Source organism: Asterias rubens, chromosome 7 (assembly GCF_902459465.1).
Source record: "Asterias rubens chromosome 7, eAstRub1.3, whole genome shotgun sequence".
In the NCBI taxonomy this organism is placed as follows: domain Eukaryota; kingdom Metazoa; phylum Echinodermata; class Asteroidea; order Forcipulatida; family Asteriidae; genus Asterias; species Asterias rubens.
Window position 1 is genome coordinate 20,878,670 of NC_047068.1, and position 19,999 is coordinate 20,898,668.

Here is a 19,999-nt window from a genome sequence, read left to right on the forward strand (position 1 = left end):
GTTACGCTGTATGTGGCTTGCTTTCAACTAAAATACAAGATTTATGAGATGCTTATAATTTATTTTTTATATCAACATCCCGTACAGCGAAGTAAAGAACTTATTCATTAACTTGTCTTCTTAGGCTGTCTTTGTTGAAATTGTCTATTTTCTGCAAGCATACAATAAGCAATGGGTAATTTTTGTTTCATTTCATGGAGAAATTTGTTGTCGGTCAAGGTTGAAACTTCAAAGAACTATTTTCTTTACCTTCGCGATGTTTATCTCTTTAATATTATAAATAGATATCAAAGCCTCTATTCGCGATACAAATACTCATACAAAAGAGGAGTCAAACTCGGGGAGTCCCCGGTTATGTACCTCGCAGTGATTGTAGAGTTGTGGCAAAACTTGTCCAGCTTTAACTTTCATAACTCTTGGATTTATGTGGAAATTATGACACAAAATGTCAACTTTCCCATGGGGTCAGTGCAGTATCTTGCCTGCCAGAATACCCAAAGAATGCACAAGGTCACACTTATTGTAAACAAAGTTCACATAGTCTTTATGGATAATTATAGAACGATTCGTACGTGCCATCCTTTTTGTAACGTATACTGCCAAGACGCTCCAACGAGTCCTATATTATGGATAAATATAGGACGCTGCGGACGCTTCACAGCGTCGTTTCCAACAAAAATCGTTCCCCGTGCGTTTTCCCCGAACGAGGCAAGGTCCTTTCAAGACGACCACACTGTTTAAAAGATTTTTTGATTTTTTTTCGAAACCTAAGGACGAGTTTAGGTGTCTATTTTGTGTTGACCTTGAAAGCTGTTTCAAATGACAAGGATCAATCTGTAATAGTATAAATATTGAATGCATTTTGTACTTGGTCATTATTTCACCATGTGATTATATTCTCTGAGAATGCATTCGTTTGCATCCAATATTTTATGTCGGTTTAATATTTATGTTTTTATCCTCAGCTATAGTTGGCAAAGAAAGTTAAACTGCTAAGATTTGCATTTATATCGTTTATGCTTTAAACCAAGGAGTGAAACATACAGAATAGTTTAAGTTTATTTTTAAAAAAAAGAAGATAATTATAGGCCTATGTTATGTAACTTGACGATTAGGGGGGAAAAGCTTATATACCTATACGTAAACAATTGCAACCTATCATGTACTCTTGAGAAATATACGTTTTATTAAATTTTGAAAATTGCTTGTTATTCTACCTATATTTTTGGTGCAAAATTCCAATGATCTGCAATGGCCTAAAGCGAAACATCTTTAATTCTCATGTCATGCTCTACTGACCGTAGGCCTATGCCAAAACAACGATGTTGCACCATAGGCATTAGCACTTTTACCCAAAATTGTCCCCTCTATGCTGCACATTGACCACCATCGACCGCGCAATCAATACACGTTATATGCAAGTCACTCTGTACCTCCACGGATCACTGGATATTCTCTATTAAGCATATGTTAAGATGTTAACTGAAGTGGATAGAGAATAACATGTACATACATGACTAGTGTACACGAGCACATGACAGGATAACCATGTACATGTACTTAAGGATAGAAAGAAAAAGAACTTAATTTACATCCCACGTTGAAAATGAAATTGCCGTTGAGTTTTGGGTTTTTATCACGCTCAAAGATGTTGTAGCCCCGCTCATTCAGAATGCAGTATAAAAACCACTGAGCATAATAATAGCTACGTGAAAATGGGCTTGATGTTTGTTCGTGCTTTTCAACCCTGAAGAACCTTCGTGATGTATTCATGTGTAATTTGAAGTCATCGGCTTTACTGCTCCCTCTCTCTATAAACTATAAATCGGCTTGTGTAAAGGTAAGTTCGAAGATACATTAAGTGTGTTCATTGTAATTTTAACGGTTCATTGTAATTTGTAACTTGTTACGTACGGAAGCGTATTGCCGCCACTGAAAACAAAACAATCTCTCTGATTGTGTACGTTATGTACACCATTACATATGGTGTACGAACACGATCAGTCCAAAACCTATCGTGTACGTACACTTATTGTATACGAACATGGTAGCGTCTACGCACATGGTAACTTCGTGTAAATAAGTGGTACTTATCGTGTAAGAACATGGTAACTTATTGTACAGGGGCCTACGTACACGATAAGACAGATATTTTTTTTATTTATGTTTAGGCAATACGCTTCCGTATAGTTATGGGTGGAAAGATAGAGAAGTCAGACCTATATTTTACATTTCATGAAAAATGTGAAAAACATTATTGCACCCTATACGCTCTAAAAACATCCAGGTCAAGATTGACTTGATCCGAACCGGGTTCCGTGAGCCTGACTCCTTATGACTGTGAATCTGAGTTTTAAGAGTGTAAAGGATCATGTTTGTGAGTTTTGTTCGTGACGACGTTGATCTTTCCTGATTAAATATACTCAAGATCTCTGTAAGTTAGCAAGAAGCTACATTAATTGTTATGAATAACACTGGGCAAGTGAAACGGGTTGGCCAGAGTTTGCAACCGTACATTATAATAAGCTCTCGAGGCTGCAGTTTTTCATTAGGAGTAAAAAAAAAAAAAAAACCAAGATGAGTTTCCCAGATTGTTTCGCTGTGTAAACCTGTCAGGTTTTAATAATAAAACTTGCCGGGGGCCGATCCAAATTCCTTCTTCCATGATGCAACCCACAATAAGAATATATTTTTCATATTGTCTGTAGCAACAACACTGGGATATAAGACCTTAAAACTTCTAAAAGCGTATGCTATGGTGCTCACATAGTTTCGTGAAGAGCAGTGGCTCGCCCCGGTGTTCCTGGTTTGATTGGCAGCATGTTACGCCACAGTGCTGTAAAGGATTAAAAGTATGTCTCACACTTCGAAAACGTATAGCTCCGCAACCCAATGATTTATTATTTCAATTAACCCATTGCAAGAGCATTTCTTTATTCGTCATAAAAAAGCAGACTCTTTCGAAATTTCTCAACAGAATGGCTAGACATCACTCCCGCTTCAGCGGCCGTCACCGACGCCGATGCCACGGTCGAAACCTCGGTCGCTCCGGTACAAGATCTCCATTGAAGGGCGGCATGATCCTCGTCATATTTCTCTGCGTGTTCGGATCCATATTGTTACTGGTCGGGGTGACCATTTTCAGTCTTAACTACGACATCGTGGAGAGCATCGATGTTGAAATAGCGGGAACTATTGCTTTGGTTCTCGGTGTCGTTTTGATGTCGCTTTGCCTGATACTGTACTTCATTGGTCGCCGAAGACGACACCAGCATCATCAGAGCAATGACGTCATTGAGAGTGAAGTGATAGATGAAGAGATACCACTGGCGTAGAGGCACTGTGCTGGATAATAGGGATGAGCGAGGTGAGGCGAACGACTGTCTGTCATTATCAAACCTAGGTCAACCCCAGCCAATAATAATCTTTCACATACATTCATTTTACATGGGAAATGCAGCTGCCAAACGCCACATCGGACCAATCAAGATTTAGAAAGCTTCGTCACTGCCCGTTAATCCAATGAAATCAATGTTTCCAATGAAATCGCTGGTTCTGAAAAGCAAGTACATGTACCTAGGATAAAGACATAGGACACCAGTCTACTTTCTGTCCGTCTATAGAGCAGCCATGATGTAGTTCGGTTAGCTTCGAAGTAGAGGTCGCTATCAAATGCGCCAATTTGGATCCCTCAAAATAATCTGTCAAGTATTCGGTATGGACAATTCTACAACAAGGCAACCTAGCTCGTTGTGAGAGGACAACACAAGTTAATTAGGCCAAACGTCAGAAGTTTGTATCGCCCTTTTTTTACACCAGCCACAGTCATATGCATAACTGACACAGTAAGTTCACTTTAAGGTTGCAGAAATTTGTAAACACCTTCAAAAACAGCACTACCCAAAGAGTTAAAATGATCTAATTGGGTGCTATTTCCCATTTTAATTAAACTTTTTTTTTTACCGTGAAACTGTTTAACAGAGAGCTAAGATTTTTCTCAACTACAATCCAATCTTAATTGCAGTGGCAATGTGCGATGTCATAGTACAAATCACCATGACACCTCATCTCAAGATGAGTATGTGATTGGTGAAACTGGTTTCAAGAGACAACTATATTCTAGGACATACAACTCATTTGCGTTTCAGTGTTGGGGAAAAATGACCAATAGCTGAGCAGATGTCCATTTATGAAACGTTATTAACAAACATTAAAAGAGCCTCTCCATATTCATAGAATCGATACAAATTATTCTTTAGGGATTCTTCCCTAGAGAAGTCTGATCGTATAAATGCTGTTCAGATGGAAACAATACACAGGACAGACCGACATGGACGCTGTGCGTTGCAAAAAATCACCGGCAAGTAAGACAAGCTTTAACAACACACCGATCTATAGGGTTTCTCTGTACGATTAAATGTACTTTTGTTTTTCTGTTCAAAGGTACATTGGCCTATAATACAGCCTTGCAGCCATACGATGGTCAACTCGTCCACCAGAGAGATTGTCAACTCGTCCAACGCTCTACGATAATACACGAATTACCATTATTTTGCGCATCCCTTCCACGTCCTACAATAGACTATGTACACAAAATTCGCTGTGGAACATCCCTTTCCTCAGAGTGGAACAGTCCACCCCATTATTTTAATGACCAACCCAGATTCCTGGTCAGTATTCCCAAACGATATTTTTATTTAATAATAGGCATGTTGTGCTCTCAACAAGCTGATTATTTTTGTGATTCAGAAGAAAAACAAAAAACACTCGAGGCGTAATTTTCATAAAGAAGAATCACATTCAAGATAAAATCCTCAATTCTTTTGAAAAAGTAAAGAAACCACAACAAAAGGAACCACATTCTGAGCCATTGCGGTTGAGGATCGAATCTGAAAAGTTGTACCCCCCCCCTCAAAGAAAGGAAGAAACAAAGATATTAGTCATCGATTCCATCACAATTATTTGAAATATTTATGACTTTAATTACACCTTCATAACAATTTTTCATACAATAGCAATGTTACATTAATCGTGTTGATGAAGCATGGCATTGTGATAAAAACGGAAATGTGCTGTACATACTTACACTTATTAAAGAAACTTGTGATTCGAATGACCACTTAAATTTACTCTAAATAACAAGAAATGTTTTCAAAAGAAGATATTAAGGGACATGTGTTTTAAAAAATTAGAAGAGTTACGAGAAATATTATTGAGCACCCAATGGAGGAACAAGAACACCTATATTTTTGTTTGTTTGTTTGTTTGTTTGTTTGTTTGTTTGTTTGTTTGTTTGTTTGTTTGTTTGTTTGTTAGCTAGCAGTTTTTTATGGGTTTGGGTTTTGGGTTTGTTTGTTTGTTTGTTTGTTTGTTTTTGTTTGTTTGTTAGTTGGTTAATTTTGCTCCTTAGTGTGGCACACAAACGTACGAATAATACGAGTTGTAAGAGGGTGACTTCTTGAAGTGGCATTATGTTATTTCTTTGAAATTATACAAGTGCATTTAAATATTTTTAAACAAACTAATGTACAAGGAGCCCTATGTATGAAGTGCAATAAATTTTTGTTTTTTTTTACATCAAAAACCCTGCTTAAAGAAACGCGATTTTTTCTATAAAATTACTTTGATCTCCTGATCAACTCCAAAGATTGACTGACACTTGCCTTGTTACATGGAATGTGTTAACATGGAAGATACCCGCCTTGAATACAAGTCACAAAAACCCTAACCCTGACAAATCCTCCAAAATCCTCTGCAGTAAATTGTCTGATTTTGGATTGAGGAACTGTGGCACACAATAATAATAGCCGCGTATCACTGGGCCAGTTAAACAAATCAGTTTTACATGGAATGTGTTAACATGGAAGATACCCACTTGGAATGGAAGTCACGTTTAACCCTTATCCTGACAAATCCTCCTAAACCCTACCCAGTAAAGTTGTCTGATTGTGGATTGAGGACTGAAAGCCCAAACCGCGTATCACTGGGCCAGGGGTGGATTTCGCACAGCGTATACACTACTCGTGTCTCGGACTATCGTCCTAACTTAGGACTTGTCTTACATTTTTAATAACTCCAATAAGGTCCTATGACCGTAGTCCTAAGTTAGGACTATCTTTTTGTGAAATCGACCCCTGCCATGGTGTACCAATCTTCTAAAAATCTAAAAATCTTGGTGTTGAATTTAAGGATATTGGAAGATTCAGAAGAATATGGTCGCCCGAGGCAAATAGTTTTGTAAAGTCAAACGAAGGTGGTAATCTAGTATTTCAGACGAAATTGGGTGGGGATAGCAAACAAAATGGCGAATTGAGTTGTTTCTGTATAATAATATATATTGTATTCCGAGTTATAAGATCTCTTTAGACATTGCATTATGATGATTACAATTGTTATACAGTTTAAAGTTTGTATTTATAAATATTCATTGATATAAAAATGCCATATGTACATCGGACTTGATCGTCATTACACGAGCACGGCTACTATACAAGTTGCGGTTACAGCGCAGGAGACCCCAAGGGCCCGGCTACAGTGAGGTAAAGCAAGTTGGTCCGGTTACACAGATACGGTTTGGAGGTCGTTTAGCCGACAATCGCGATTGAACAAGGAATTTCGCAAGGTGTCTCAAAAAAAATCGGTCTTTGTCTGCAATCAACAGATTCTTGACAATAATACAGGAGGGGAGACTTTGGAGCGCTAGGTGGCAGTAGACTTCAGGTAAATTTTCATTGTTTATACGTAGTTCAGAGCATGCGTGTATTACTGAGAACAATCGATTTATCTAGTATGTCTACTGCCACCTTGCATCCAAATCAAGACTTGGTCCCTAATCAAGACTGAAGTCAAATAATTTGTTCATTGGAAATAAATTTCTTACCACAGAAAAGAAAAAGAGAGAAAAAAATATATATATATAATTATACCACCAAGTAACAATAACTTTAGTTTTACCACGAGGCCTGCAACTTGCCACTGTTTGCCACATGCCAGTTAATCAAGAATATCAATTTTTTCTTAAATATATAATCACATCTTGAATAAATATATAACAACAATTATTATTTTAATTTTACAACGGAGACATTTTGTTTTTGCAAGTAATAAGATTTCAAATTTTAACAAAATTAATATTTAAAGTGAGTTTTTTTACCATTTACATCTTGGTCTCTATATGCACGTGTCCTTTTTGCACTTTTAATACCATATTTTTTGTATGTTTGTTTGTTATACTTAATACCAAATACACCTCAAATTGGCACAGCAAATATACTGAAATGTTCTCAATAATGTCCCATGCATGTATCCAAATGTAAAATACAGAGGTAAAACGTTTCTTACTGTTGCCGTCGATGCTACTTGGATGAAATCTGTTTTGTAGCAGTTTCACACGAGGCACTTCACAGGCGATAAATTCCAGTCAATCTCAAAGAAAAAAAAACTTTTCACATTTGAATGTTCACAAATTTTTTTTTGGGATCGTGTAAGACATTGAAGAATGACTCATGTGCTACCTAGTGGTCCTGTAGCATGAACTGCAGTTGGTTGCCTCCAGGTTGCCTCCAGGTTGCCTCCTGTTACAATTGCAAGGCCCTATGAAAACCTCTGGATAATTTGAGCCCGAAGTAACGTTGGTAAACTGATGGAGGGAGGTCTGGAGCAAAGCTATGCACTGAAAAAGCTGCGCCGACATGCGACTTGAAGCCATTTTCGGTCCAAAAACAAAAACCCCACTACAACACACAGGGTGCTAGACTAGACTGCACAATGTGTTGTGTTGTATTAAGACTGAAAATGGCGCCCATGGCTACCACAAACCGAGATCAAACTGGTCCCTGCACGTCACAACTATCTCAACACACAGCTGTTGGAGGTACCAGCTTAGTCCGTTTCTGGCTGCCATACAATGGCTTGAACATCTGACGTCACATTTCGAGGTCATGAATTAAAGGCAGTGTACACTATTGTTAATTGTCAAAGACTAGCCTTCACAGTTGGTGTTTCTCAACATATGCATAAAATAACAAACCTGTGAAAATTTGAGCTCAATCGGTCATCGAACTTGCGAGATAAGAATGAAAGAAAAAACACCCTTGTCACACAAAGTTGTGTGCGTTTAGATGGTTGATTTTGAGACCTCAAGTTCTAAATTTGAGGTCTCGAAATCAAATTCGTGGAAAATTACTTCTTTCTCGAAAACTATGTCACTGCAGAGGGAGCTGTTTATCACAATGATTACTCGTAGTCAAGAAAGGTTTTATGGCGATATTTATTTTGAGTAATTACCAATAGTGTCCACGGCCTTTAACGCCAGATATTTGCTGATGAGCCTATGTGCACAATCACCTTTGAACTCGCTTCTTTTCACATGGCTTTCTTGAGATTCGCAGTTAAATCCGACGTACATGTGTTTACATAAAAACCAATTTATGTAATTTTCACTTGCGGATACTAGGACAGGGGACCAGTCTACCATACACATTAATCCAGAAACAGTAGATGGCGGCTGTCTTGTGAGACAGAGGAAGAGGGAAGCATGCAGGACTCTTCCTGTGACGTCACAATTATACTAAAGTGATACTGGAAGTCCTTCAGTGCCGGCCGTGGAAGGAGGGCAACTAGCTGTATGCTGACTGGCAAAACTGGACTGGTATGCAGCCGATGCACACATCTTGGGCGGATGTATATCACAAGGGCGCTCACGTCAGCCCACACTTTGTAGTGTTACTCTGTTGTGCTAATGTGATGCTTTCATCACTGTTGTGGCGGCCAATTGTGCTTATTACAGTGGAAAGACACATCTAGCAGGCATCTTGTATATGATGACGTACAATAAAGCAGATTATGTGAAATTTCCTTGCTGCACTTTTTACATTGCTGTATAACGGGAAGGTCTCTCAATCAATATCCACATTGAAGTTCACGAATAACTTAATAACAGGTGGTGCGTGGCATTGATACATTGCGGTATTATATATATTGTATGTATAGCTCTTTTATGGACGTGTATGGGTTATTGGTTCGGCATAAATGGGACTGTCGCCGTTTGTGACAGTCACACTTGTCGCATGTTCATTCAAAGGCGACTCGTCCTGAAGCGGCTCGGAGTTGAAATACCCACCATCCTCTTGAATGACGTCATGGTTGCTGTTATTGTTCACATTATACGGGCGGTTTCCAATGAGGACTATGCCATTGTTTTTGATTTTCTTATTGTCATTGTTGTTCTGCGGGGCTGTGTGTCCATTCTGGAAGCCGGATTGGTACGGTATGGTGTCGTACTCACCCTCCAGCTCGGGCGTTGCGATCAGAAACACCCCAGAGTCACTGGAGGCTGGGGATGCCAGCTTCGTTGGAGAGCGCTTACCGCGCGCGCCCGGAATGACCTCGCCGTTTGCAGGGTCGGTTTTACCGCCTTTGGTTTTGCTGCTGGACCGGCTGAAGAACAGCTTTGATTTGGAAGCTTTCTTGCTCGGCTGTTGGGCCTCCTCGGCTGATATTTGGCGGGAAGCTAAGCTGTTGATCGTCTGCTTCCTGGCAGGATTGGCCTTGATTGGCCGCTCCAAGTTCTCCTTGGCTGCTTTCTGCAAGTTGTGTAAATGCAATGTCAGTTTGGTGAACTGATAAGTAAATTTCAACATTATACTTTTTAGTGTTCAGGACTATATAAGTTCAGATTGTGTCAGGGATTTTTTCGAAAAATTGATAATGTTGTATTAATGAAAACTAAGATATATATTTTCTAAACTCATGAGTCAGCAGATGTCATCACTTCAAATTCTAACATGAATGTCTGAAATATTGACATAATGTTTACGTCTACGATACAAAAACCCAAAACAAAACAACCAAACAAAAACCTTAGAAACAAACACCACAACACCCTCAACACACAAACAAACAAGCAAACACTCCCATCCACCCCCCCCCTCCCCCAAAACAGACAAACGGAAAGGGAGTACTTACCTTGTATTCAATACTGAACTGGATGAAATTCTTAAAGAAATCGCTTGGTTCCATTTCCTTGTGTTTTACGCCAAACGATGTACACAGATGCCTATAAGCATCTTCCATGATCTTAAACCGCTCCGAGAGGTCGTACACTGTGTCGAAAGCATTCTTGTAAAATTCCTGCGGAGAGAGTATAAATGTAGCAAACGTTGAGTCATGGCATCAATTGACGAGATATACATAAATAAAGAATACACTTTGAAACAAATCCAGCCTGGATCAGAGCTGATCCGGATGGCAGTTCCAATGGTTGATTTCACAAAGATAGCCATATAATTTGGGACTCGTCCTAGGAGCTATAGGACTAAAGTAGAGGCTAGTCCTAAGATTGGACGATTAACTCGTCACATTCCATGCTCGTCCTTACTGCATGTACATTATAGTATTAAAGCGGTGGACACTATTGGTAATTACTCAAAATAGTTATTATCATAAATCCTTTCTTGATTACGAGTTATGGGGAGAGGTTGGTAGTATAAAACATTGTGAGAAACGGCTTCCTCTGAAGTGAAGTAGTTTTCGAGAAAGAAGTAATTTTCCACGAATTTGATTTCGAGACCTCAGATTTAGAATTTGAGGTATCGAAATCAAGCATCTGAAAGCACACAACTTCGTTTGACCATGGTGCGACAATTAAAGGTGTTTTTTCTTTCATTAGTATTTCGCAACTTCGACGACCGAATAAGCTCAAATTTTCACAGGTTTGTTAATTTATGCATACGCTGAGATACACCAACTGTGAAGACTAGTCGTTGACAATATTACCAATACTGTCCAGTTTCTTTAACACTTTGCGAACTTCCACTCTGGGGACCTGACACATTTCGGGGCAGCATGGTACAACTAACTCGATTTCAACGGTTAATCCAAAGCCTATCTATGGTTGAGTACAAGGCACCTCGAATGTTATTTTTAAATTTCATTAACCAGAATGAAACCACATAGTAAACCACCGCTTAAACGAATAATCGGCTATACCAAACACGACCTCTGGCTCTCAATGTGTGCACAAAACGTAGCGAACATTTTGCCACAACATGTGCGTGCCCGAGGCCATTTTGTTTTAGATGACGAAACAGAAGTCAATCCAGACTAACTGCACATAGCATTACTTAAAGGAACTGTTATGGGCACCTTTAGTATTTGTCAAAGACCAGTGTTTTCACGTGGTGAATCCTAACATATGCATAAAATAACAACCTCCGAAAATTTGGAGTCAACTGGTTATCGACGTTGCAAGAGAATACCGAAAGAAAAAACACCCTGGTTGCGAAATCGTGTGCTTTCGTATGTCTAAAATGGCCTTGGGTATCAAGTATTTTAGTTCAGTCTATTTGAGTGAAAAAATACCTGTTTCTCAAAAACTTTACTTCAGAGGGAGCCATTTCTCACTATGTGTTATACTATCAACAGCTCCCTATTGCTCGTGACCAAGTTTTTACTTATTTTGAGTTATTAATTACCATTAACGGTGTCCAGTGCCTCAAACTACCTTAAAACCTCTGTACCAGAGTGTCTCACGTGATTTATGTTTAGATTTATGTTTATGTGATTTATGTAAAAGCTCTTTAATAAATTTCCCTGTGCGATTTTGAAACCAACTTCTTACTTCAATGATGGAGTTGTTTTGCTGTCGGTCTCTTTCTGATTTGGCAAGATCTAAGCCTTTCCGTAAGCCATGGATGTCCATCGTCAACGATTCCAAAGATGCTATTAAAAATTAATACAAACAAAGTTTAAAACATGGTTTCAACGAAGAGTTGATTATGCTACTGTTCTATTCCTATAGCTCTAACAATAACAATTATTACTTTAAGGTAACATTTGTATTTGAATAGGTAACCTTCTAAGTATAACGACAAAGTACCCTAAAATTAATTAATTAAATGTAGGCCTATAAAAAGTGTTAAGGTTTAAGTTGAAATTAATCATGGTGTTTTCCTACGGCTGTAACTAAAATGTTTGTTTTAATTTATAATAAAAAAAGGTTAAAGCAATTCGAAGATATAAACTTAAAGCATGAACAATCCTTGGGTTTATAATTAAAACTGAATGACAACTTTGATTGAACCTTAATCAAAACTAGTTAGTTGAGAGGCTGACTGAAAAGGCAAACAGTTAAGTGTTGATTTAAGGGGTGAATTAATGCATAAATTTAGTTAAACCGTAGTGTGATCATTTCAACCAGAGCTAGTTTTTATGGGGGGGGGGGGGGGGTAATCAGGAAATTATAAATAATTAGTAAAACTTAGATATTCACATAAAAGACCAAACACAGTCGTCTACGTCATTAGAATTGACAAAGACGTTAAAATCACCCAAATTCAAAATGGGATTAGGAGTAGGATCCAGAAAAACTGGAAAATTAAAGCCAATCAAAGTGTCTATTTGAGAAACAATTGGTGGCTATGAATCAATAGGAGCGGAGTGGTGAGGACAAGGTGTTCAGTATGGAAGTAAGGATAAATATAACAACGAAGTATAAAAAAGAGAAACAGAAATATAAAAACAAAATTTATATCAAAGGATCCGAGCAATCGGAAAAGGATAAAACAAAAATATTTGTGTCAAATACAAGTTAGTTTCAAGAACACATCCAATTAAAGCATGATGATAAAATACAAGGAAAGACATAGAAAATTAAGAAGCACGGTGATGTGCATCATTGCAAACAACAAAGAATCATGGACAATCAATAACATAAAACATATCAACACAACTATAAGATTCCATGTTTAAAAATGCACAGATAGTTAAAGACATTTAAATGCAACAATTTTATCAATCATACAATAATGAATCTTGGGCCGGCAAAACACAATTGTGTCCACAAGTTAATAATAACATATGATGAATAATGATGATAAAATGCCAAGAAAGATATAGAAACATTAATTATTATGAAGCAAAATGTACGTCATTTAAAACAATTAAGAAAAATGGGCCGGCAAAAGATATACAAATATTAACACAACAATAAGATACCATGTTTCAAAATGCAAAGAGCGACAACAAAATTAAAAGCAACATTTATGTGATCAATATACAATAGTGAATCTTAGGCTGGCCATGAGAACAAATGTAAAAACCACTGTGCCCACAAGTCAATATAACATAACTTATGATGAAAAAAATGCAAAGAAATCAAACTTGGCATCATTAGAAGCAATACAGAATCATGGGCCGGCAGCAAGATATACAAACAATATCAAAACAATAAGACACCATGGTTAAAGCAAGACATGTCACCACAGGCCTCATTAATTGATAAAGACTCAACAATTTGCTAAGCCTTGCTTAGCTGAGACATATTAACACTATGCTCTTTGAAAAACGCGTTCATTCGGCACTGTACTGATAATTGCTTCAAGCAAAATTTTCAGTATTGCCTTTTATTTCGAGATTGTAAAGAATTTACAGTGATGTAATACTTACATGTTTTGACATTCTCAAGAGCAAGATCGTCATACCAGTTGTGGATATCCGGATAGCATCTTCGGATCGTCTCGGCAAGATAGTTGAGGAAGTTATGGGAGCGGTCTGCCGCCTTCACAAATGTTAACTGCAGACACAGAGAAGAAAGTCGAAGTGATGACACTTCGCGAGAATTTGATAAAGAATGGCCCTAAGAAGTTACGTGCAACAGTGGCCACTCAATTCAAAAAATAAACTCTCACATAACTCCTTCCTTTATGCATGTGTTCACAATACAAATAAAACAGTCAAGGAAACCCGTCCATCCTACATAAAAACACATTTCTAAACACATTGGACAGACCCCAAGTATAGACACCAACCTCGTCCACCACACGACCTTTGGACAAACGGGAGGGAAACGACTGTATTGGGGACGGTGCTGCCAGGTGTCCAATACTTATCCATAATTATTGGACTCCATTATTCAATTATGGAATGTCGCGGCAGTTTACATGGCAAAATATAGCATGACACGTTACGCGCTTCCCACCAATTAAAAGATCTCTCTATGTGGTATAAATTATAGTAACTGATATGTTGGTGCATCTTGCTTTATTATAACTTCTTTGCTAATTCTTTTCAGGGCACCCAGGGAGAACTGATAGGGTTACCCTGGTTGAACAGGATGAAATAAGTAAATAAATGACAGATAAAAATTGTAACTCACTCTGTCTAATGTGGCCAGTTTAAAACCACTGGCTGTACCTCTACGACTGCTGTTCATGTAGTTACCAAAAGCCAATATGATCTGCAAAGGGACATTATGCAAGCAACAATGAACAGACTGTAAGAAACTTAAACATTTTTTGTTGCGGTGATAAGTTTAAAAAGGTAAAAGTTGTAAGGTAAGTTTTAAAATGAGTCATTATATTTTATTTCATTTTTGTGTTGGTTTCGCAGGTGAAGATATAAATGTACACTAGCAAAACAATCAGAAACACACAAATTAACCAACAGTTAAACAAAAAGGTAGCACGCCCGATGGATTTAAAAGTAAGTTAACTACCAGGCAAAGTTGCTCTCCTGATTCTGCAATTTATATTAAGAAGAAGACACACATTAAAGGTATTACAAATATAGTATCATGGATATGAGAAAAACAAACAAGATTTTACAGTGCAAACACATCTTTAGAATTATGTAGATCACAATATTCACGAAACTACAGGGCCAAGGTGATACAATATTCAACAAAAAAGCCAATCACTAGAGTTATTAGTTCAATTAATTCAATTAAATTCAATTCAATGAGGTGAATTATTCAAAGTATCACAAAAATACACGACAGAAGTTATAAAGACTTACGTTGGCGTGTTTAGTTCAAAGTTGCTTTGGATTTTTTCACGCCAAATCTTACTGTAATAAATCATTTTTTTTTATAAGAACAAAGAAATCTTAAAACAAACCTCAAATAACTTCTTAAGCTTCTTGCTTTTGACGATGCTTTCAGCTGCAGTAACAATGGCGGCCATATCCTGAATATATCAAACAGAAAATACTTTCATGACACAAAAATGTTGTTCTTGAAGACGAGCAGAGTTAACTATTAGAAACATCGAGACACAACGGCTCTTTTCAGCGACGAAACTCATTTCACAATGTATCTACACGATGTTGCATTTTTTATTTATTAATCTTGAAGATGACCAGAGTATACTGTTCGAAACGTCGATACCACAGCGGTTCTTTGTACAAGAGATTTATGAACGGCTGTAAGGATTCACTAATTATAGTCAATTCTTAAGGCCACGGCACATGAGGTAATTTACAGACAACCAGTTCCAGGCAATCTCTACGAAGAAAGTCCACTCACATTTCAATTTCACCTATCTGTTTTGTGGATCGTAAGACACTGTTCGAACCAAACTGGCCCTGTAGCATGCACTGCAGTTGGTTGCCTCCAAGTTGCCTGCAAAAGTTGCCTCATGTGACAAGACTCTTATATAAGGCCACGCCTCTTTGCCTCATTACCATAACAATAGACAATGATCCTTACCGGTTGGAGTGAAACAATGAGCTCATTGTAGATTCCCATGAAGGCCATTAGACGCAGCTTAGACTCGTACCGGTCAACTCGAGCCATCTGAACATTCAACAAAATTATACAATATTCAAAGTGATGTGATTAAATGCAACGACAATTAACCCATAAAGAGTCATTGCTATAGTATCCTTAATATTTTTGAAAGAAACTGTCCGATACGTTCGTTTTCAAGGGAGCTTAAAATAAGAGGAAGTTAAACTGACAAAATTTCGTCACAAAAGTTGTTCATGATTTGTTATTTTCTCATATTTTTAAATAATTATCTTCAATATTTCAAATTTGATAGTTGTATAGTGTAATTTGTATAGTACACTAATTTTTATTGCGAGAAGAGGAAGCCTGGGAAGTGCAAAAGTGAACAAGAAATTACACAATAAAATAAATGTACACAAATAAATACAAACATTATATACCATAACCACATTACGTTGAAGTGAAATGATTCTCAAAATACTTTATGCAATTGAAGGCTGATGTACTTCTACTATAACCAAGTCATTACCAAACTTATACCTTCCCTTTAAGTGGCACTCATGCAGTTATTTCTGATTCCATTTTTATTTGTAATAATTATTAATTTTTATTTATTAGTCTGTAAATGTATCTGAATGTTATGTTCCTCTTAATGAGTGTTACCTGAAACATGAACTGCTCCGCTTCCCCCATTCCATCGTAGTCGTCAGCGTGTTTGGCAAGTGACTTTAACTTAAAAACCACAATGAAAGAATATGACAACACACATCAAAGAACTGTTAACAGGATTTTGTTATCACTTAATAATTGTGGTCGAAAGTATCAATCTAACACCAGAGTACTTGAAGTATAGGTTTGGTTTTCTACATTTCTCATTAAGAATTAGAAAGTATTAGTTATTATGATAGTTCAATTTCGGGATTTAAATATGTCGATATCGACTTATTTATATATTTTATTTATATTTAATTTTTATTTTTGTTATTTTATTTATATATTTATTCCTTTATCAATATATGTATTTATTTTTTGTTTTGGGGGTGGGCTTCATTTCAAAGATAACACCAACAGTTAACATGGCAGTGGCCAGGGTTTGTTATTAATGTTTTCCTATGTAGGGCCTACCTCTTCTTTAGAAGGGAGGAACTTGAGAAGGAGCTCAGCGAACTCGCCGGGTACCAGGCTGATGTCACACTTGTCGATGCCCTCCTTCACCTGTTTTGTTGACAAACCGATTCGTCGCTTCGTAATAACTGTATGAATGAAACAGTCGTTGAATTAAAATAATTGTTTAACTGCTATTTTTCAAAACATTTTTGTCCAGTATTCCTTTTTCAACATTACTACATTGACAGCAAAAGCAATTTGTGGAGCTTGATAAAAATGGTAATGGTAATTATTATGTCGAACATATTTTGCTTTCATTTCATTTCATTTTATTTTCTAGACAATGCACATCTCTGATTATCATGACATGCCATTACTATTAATTGTCACAAAATGTACAAGTAATACAATGTTTAATAAGGAAGTCAATGTTCGGTTGGCGGTAAAATCATATCTAATTATTGGTTTTCCATTGAAAACCTATCTTGCTATTTAATCCACTGCTGTAGACAATGATGAATTTGAGAGACCAGGTAGTTATGAATAGAACTACATGGTCAAGCAAACTGAACATCAATTATAGAAAACCGTGCAACGCCTCAGAAGTAATTCTGAAATCAGTATTTTAGACTTACAGGTAATTGCTATTGGCATACAAACTAACTTGTTAACGAGAAATGGAGGGTTATTGATAGTATAAAACACGGTGAGAAACGGCTCCCACTGAAACAAGTATTTTCTCACTAAAATAATAAAACACTTCAGGCCTGAAGTCGTTTTTCGGCATCTGGAAGCACACAGGTTTGTGCTACGATGGTGTTTTTTCTCTAAATATTTTCTTGCAACTTCGATGACCAATTGAGTCAAATTTTCACAGATTTATTATTTTATGAATATTATGTTGGGATACATCAAGTGAGAATACTGGCCGTTGACAAATACCAAAGGTGTCCAGTGCCTTTAAGTGATCAGGTAGCTAACATATGGAGCTGTTTATTTTGACGGAAAAGAATCTATCTACCTAAATTCCTTGCTCGATTTGTCTCAATGACCGTGATCTTCTCAGCTAGTCTCTCCTGCAGCCGTCTAACTCTGTCCATGGCTTCAGTGTTAAGCTTGATTTGTCGAAGGCGGAAGTTATGCTCAAAGTCGCTGAAGTCTAGTTCTGTCAATACTCTTTCATCGTCGATGTGCTGGAGATAATGATAATTTAAGAAGAAAAGAAAAAAGTTTATTTATAACTTCAGTGCAAAACAAATAGTTAATGGCCTGGCATTTCGACCCTAGCAGGGTCTTTCTCGAAGGCTAAATGACAACAAAGCAGTCATGAACCGTAATTTCAGTGATGAGAGATTGTATGATTTTCTAGTTGGATATAATTGTTAGTCAGTTTGTATATGGCGATAGTTCTGTGGTGGTTGCAGAAAAGAGACATTATGATTAATGCAAACATAATTATTCTCTCAAAATTGTTTGGCTAAAAGAGACCAAACGAACAAGTGGTCGACTTTCTACACAACATGAGTTGTCAGTATAACCATAGTGAATTGTATTGTATCATCTCACTTTGCTTAGCAATTAAAAGTGGTTTACATTGAAGATCAACGTTTGATATTAATTACAGATAATAACTATTACCTTGAATATAGTGTTGGTGATAGGATGCAGCGTGACCCAATTTAGCATCGGTAATGGCGCGTTGGAAATTATTCTCTTTTTCCTTCTAGATTCTAGAAACAAACAGAAATAGAGCATCTCGAAGTGACTATTGTTTCAAAAGAACAAATGTGGGGATGCAGTCGCTATACATTTGTTTACGGAGCTCTTGAAGTGCCATCCAATTATGTTGAGATCCTGACATAATTTTCTCGATAATGGTAACATCTTAAACGTGCAAGGTGACGACATCCTGTGATGGTTTACCAGGGGATGACAACATATTGAAAGTATGATGTTGTCTTCATAATATATTCAATTCAATTCTGCATCAAAACTCATTCACTGGAAACCACAACATGGATGCAGGAAACATGGTAGACCAAAATTGACCTACTGGAGAAAGCAGAGCTATAGGCAGCTAGCAATGCAGGACAGAACCCTTATTATCATGTTGCAGCCATCTTGAATTTCCCCCGTTGACATCAATGTAAGGAAACCAAGGCTGGAAGAACAAAATAGTCTGGTTCCTATTTGCAAAATGATTATTAGCACTCATTATTGTTATTTGATTCAAGGAACAAGACCAAGATGGAGACAGCATGATAGAGAGCCATCATTTATAGTTCGGGGACAGCACCTGTTAAAGAGATTGGACCTTTTCGGTAAACAGTATTGTCCAAGGCCCACACTTTGTGTACCGCAACTTCTATATCAAATAACAAACCTGTGAAAATTTAGGCTCAATCGGTCATCGGAGTCGGGAGAAAACAACGGAAAACCCCACTCTTGTTTCCGCGCGTTTCGCCGTGTCATGACATGTGTTTAAAATAAATCCGTAATTCTCGTTAACTAGAATTTATATTGTTTTGCTGTTTTCTCAAAAAGTAAAGCACTTCATGGACGTCATGACATGTGTTTAAAATAAACCCGTAATTCTCATTAACGAGAATTTATATTGTTTTGCTGTTTTCTCAAAAAGTAAAGCACTTCATGGAATAATATTTCAAGAGAAGTCTTTCACCATTGCCTTCTGTAAACCCTGAAAGTTATTTGTAAATCTGTGAACTTTTTTTTTTTTTTTTTTAACCGAAAGGGTCCATTGGCTTTAAACTAACTAAATTAATTGATATTGAAAATGTGTTACCTGTTCGTCCAAACATTGGCGGTGCTGGCGGTGGGGTGGGTAGACCAGGAGCTGCTGGGATGGAACTAACCGGGTCTATGATTGGATTAATGATGGCCAAGGGTGGAGGGGGTACTTTGTCCGGTACTGAAGAACCTGCACGGGGTCTGCTTGGTGAACCATCTAAAAGAAGTATGAATTATAGTAGCCAAAGGTTTCCAGTTATTGAATTGGCAAGTAAATGAATAATTATGGTGCGTTTTCTTAAGTATGCATCTCAAAGACAAAGGCCTACTCGGTTCCCTTTTTGTTGGAGGCACTGGGCACGTTTGATAATTGTAAGATACCGGTATTCTCACTTGGTGTATTCAAACATATGCATAATATAACACATCTGTGATTTTTTTGTTTCGCTCAATTGGTCATCAAAGCTGCAAGAAAAAAATGAAAGAAAAAAAAACTGTTGTGCTCTCATATGCCGAAAAAGGGCTTCAGGCCTGAAGTCTGCTAGAATTTGAGTGAGAAATGCGCTCTTTCTCAAAAACAACTTTACTTCAGAGGGAGCCGTTTCTCACATTGGTTTTTGCTATCAACAACTCTCCATT

The 19,999-nt window shown here is 37.3% G+C and overlaps 1 protein-coding gene and 1 long non-coding RNA gene across 2 annotated transcripts in view; one reads left to right on the forward strand and one right to left on the reverse strand.

Annotated features, from left to right (window-relative positions):
* Positions 1–1,437: 1,437 nt before the first annotated feature.
* Positions 1,438–5,315, forward strand: LOC117292910. The gene is made up of 3 exons (XR_004519332.1): positions 1,438–1,840; positions 2,978–3,367; positions 4,444–5,315. It is a non-coding gene; the product is annotated as an uncharacterized LOC117292910 (long non-coding RNA).
* Positions 5,316–8,235: 2,920 nt separating this feature from the next.
* The window catches only part of LOC117292708 (formin-like protein 3), a 45,890-nt gene continuing 34,126 nt past the window's right edge, over positions 8,236–19,999 (reverse strand). Inside the window, exons 15-26 of the mRNA XM_033774851.1 lie at positions 19,416–19,577; positions 18,251–18,342; positions 17,634–17,805; positions 16,631–16,758; positions 16,169–16,237; positions 15,485–15,571; positions 14,895–14,963; positions 14,156–14,236; positions 13,447–13,573; positions 11,621–11,721; positions 9,967–10,131; positions 8,236–9,584 (exon numbers count right to left, since the gene is read on the reverse strand). Of these exons, the coding sequence (XP_033630742.1) occupies positions 8,997–9,584; positions 9,967–10,131; positions 11,621–11,721; positions 13,447–13,573; positions 14,156–14,236; positions 14,895–14,963; positions 15,485–15,571; positions 16,169–16,237; positions 16,631–16,758; positions 17,634–17,805; positions 18,251–18,342; positions 19,416–19,577 (1,841 nt within the window). The 3' untranslated portion in view covers positions 8,236–8,996. The remainder of the gene's footprint in view (positions 9,585–9,966; positions 10,132–11,620; positions 11,722–13,446; positions 13,574–14,155; positions 14,237–14,894; positions 14,964–15,484; positions 15,572–16,168; positions 16,238–16,630; positions 16,759–17,633; positions 17,806–18,250; positions 18,343–19,415; positions 19,578–19,999) is intronic.